This window comes from Asparagus officinalis, chromosome 5 (assembly GCF_001876935.1).
Source record: "Asparagus officinalis chromosome 5, Aspof.V1, whole genome shotgun sequence".
NCBI lineage: Eukaryota > Viridiplantae > Streptophyta > Magnoliopsida > Asparagales > Asparagaceae > Asparagus > Asparagus officinalis.
The window spans coordinates 76,501,196-76,504,239 of NC_033798.1; the positions used below are offsets into that span (position 1 = coordinate 76,501,196).

Below are 3,044 nucleotides of genomic sequence, written 5' to 3' on the forward strand. Positions count from 1 at the left end.
AGAGACTGTTGCATTGCATTTATGGGCCTCTTTTCCTTGGCACCCAACCCCAATCCATCTCTGAAGAAAATATTAATGGCATTGTAGGTTAGCCACCCTTCTCTTACCTATCACCGAGAATTACAAAATTACAATTCTACATCTTATTCTATTCTACTCTACACACACATATTACTGTCTCCTCGTCTACAAAAATGGTCCACATAGCTGCACCCAACCAGCTGTAACTTGCAACAACATTAGGTCTAAAAACCCATCAATTGAGCCAAAAAAAAAAAAAAAAAAAACCGAGGACCGGATCGTCTCGTTGCCGGGCCAGCCGGAGGTGAGCTTTGCTCAATTCTCAGGCTATGTTACGGTGAACAAGAAGCACGGGAGGGCTCTTTTCTACTGGCTCACTGAGGCGACTTCTCACTCCAACAGAAAACCCTTGGTTCTTTGGCTCAATGGAGGTCAGCCCCTCAATTTCTCTCCTTTTTCCTTGTTAGTTTAATGCTCTTAATTAATCTTGCTAATCCCATCATTGTGTTTAGTTTTCAATCATACTAGTACATAGAGAAAAGTGGTCAAGATAGGTATCAGATAGGGGAAGATTAAAAAGCTAGATGTATAGGAGATGATCATTACGGTTTTAAGCTAGCTAGGCTGATCCTTTTTTTGTTTTCCCTTTCATTTTGCTATGCTAATTTTTTTTATTTTTATTTTTTTATCTTTTAAAATTTTGTCTTTGGAAATGACATGTTTCTCGCATTTATGATCGATGTACATATCTTGCTCAATCTTTTCCTTAGCTCGTCCGGTTTTTCTGAGTTTTAGGGGAAATGATTCCAAAATGATGAGCATTCGAGCGAGTTGTTTGTTGGTGTGTACAGCAACTGGCATAATTAATGCACGCAAGGAAACGCTTTATGGCCATTTATTACATCGACCTGTCCACGTGTCGTCTGACTTGGCTGCCTACGTAGCCCTGTTGAAGCCTATAGGATGAGGGCTAATAAACTAATTAAACCCTATAAAGTTTTTTAAGTAAAATACGCCCTAAAGTTTACTTTGAAATGAGCACCGGTTCGTTCAATTCCTTCACAAAGGGTGGACATAATTATAGGTCAAACCTACTGTTAGAACGAGCTAATTTGTTAAATTAACTAACCCAAAAAGGCCAATAAAAAGGTGAAGAAAGCTTTTCTAATCTGCCAACAAAAGTAGCATTTTCAAGGATCTACCTTTGGATCTCTCTCTCTCTCTCTCTCTCTCTCAAGATCACTCATCTGTTTACAAGAACACAACCGAATCTTTGCTCACACTCTTGCTCAATTATTGAGACCTTGACCAAATTAATTTCCACAAATTAACCGTATTAACGTCTGGTTTAATTAAAAACTACATCTCAGGAGAGTAGATGCGCACATCATAATCATAGCCATGAGTGAAGTACACATGCTAATAATGTTGCGGTGCAGCCAATCATACTCGCTCATGCAACTGGCTATTATAGACTGACGAGTAAAGAGGACAAGAACGTAATATTTGAAATTAAGTGTATATGTATCTATCTATCTACAACAGAATGCTCGCTTTTTGGTTGAAGTACTTACCGCAAATAAAGCTTATGTTTTTTGGTTCATGTGACTGGCAAGTGCAGTCTATTATTCCCCTGCTTATAAAGGGATCATAAAGCTGAGCTCGGTTTGTTTTTACTCTTTTTAAAAAACTTTGGTTTATTTATTCTATTTGTTTCTACTGCTGTCATCATTGTGATCACTAACAAACAAACGCGAGAGGTCCTCACAAGGGCAAGCGGCCCTTTTTTTTTTTCTTGCCTCCTCCTTTGTTTTCCTCACTTTTTCTCTTGCTATTATTTACTTTTTTTTTTAATTTTTAAATTTTTTTTTACTGCTGGGGTGGGGACTGTAGAGGAATTGAGTGTTGTCCATTGCCGTGTTTCTTGTTTTGACTTGCGAGCACGCTTATGCTGCGGGGGCATGAGCTTGGTGATCTCTGTCCCCTCTCAGCCCTTCACCTAATAATGGAATAAGGATTGCTTTTAATTTAGGTGAATTTCACAAAAAACCCCTCTGAACTTTGGGGGTATTATTGCAGAATCCCTGGTTTTTTTATTTATTTTTTATTCTCAAAAGGTCTCCTGAGCTTTGGTGAGACTTTCTAGCTATTTGCCAACTATACGTAAAGATCCGAGAAAAGTTTAAAGTTGAGAAGATTTGGTGACGAGACGCCCCAAATTTTGGGGTCTTGAGAATTAAACTTTCACCTTTCTCTTTAGGAAAAGGGGAAGGTGTGGGGTTTTTTTTTTTGGCTTAATTGCTTGTTTGTTCGTGCGCGAGAGAGACGGAGGGAGGTGAGAGGAGGATGAGGATTGGGTTTTGGTACGATGATGTGGGTGAACCGTGAAGTCTCTGTCACTGAAGAGGGGGAAATAGTTCCGTGTGAGTTCATGACGAAGATTGCATTGCATTGCTACAGAAACCGTAGTCAGTTGCAATTTTCGTTCTTTAATTTAAGAAAAACACTACAGGCACACCCTCTGCCACACCTCCGGTCACACCCCCTCTCCCTCTACAGTGCAGGGAGCCTCACATGAGATTTTTAAAAAAAATCTCAAGTGGGGCCCCCTGCACTATAGAGGGAGAAGAGGTGTGACCGGAGGTATGGCAGAGGGTGTGCCTGTTTTCTAGTGAACTTGTGCTATTTTTCTATCTATTAAGTTGGGTATTATTATTAGAACAAGAAAAGGACAGAGGGTATCTCTTTTTGGTCATGTGCGACTAAGATAAAGCTGAATCAAGATCTCCCTTCGTTGTTTTAATAGGGGGTAAATTACACCGCACCTCCACGAACTTTCAATGTTTCACAACAAACCCCTTCATTGTGTTAATTTTTGTATCAAGACAATACTAAATAATGAAATCAGCAATATAAATAGCTTACTCAGGAGCAACTAAAGGGTGTGTTTGGCAATCACCCAAAAAGTGGGCCAGATTCAATCCTGACCTCATTCTACTCTAAACCAGCTTGGTGTTGGATCA

At 39.6% G+C, this 3,044-nt stretch overlaps 1 protein-coding gene across 1 annotated transcript in view; it reads left to right on the forward strand.

The window, feature by feature from the left end:
* LOC109843980 (serine carboxypeptidase 24) overlaps positions 83 to 3,044 on the forward strand; it is a gene marked incomplete at its 5' end in the record, with an annotated part of 19,360 nt that continues 16,398 nt past the window's right edge. The window contains one exon of the mRNA XM_020412985.1: positions 83 to 452. Within this exon, the coding sequence (XP_020268574.1) occupies positions 83 to 452 (370 nt within the window). The remainder of the gene's footprint in view (positions 453 to 3,044) is intronic.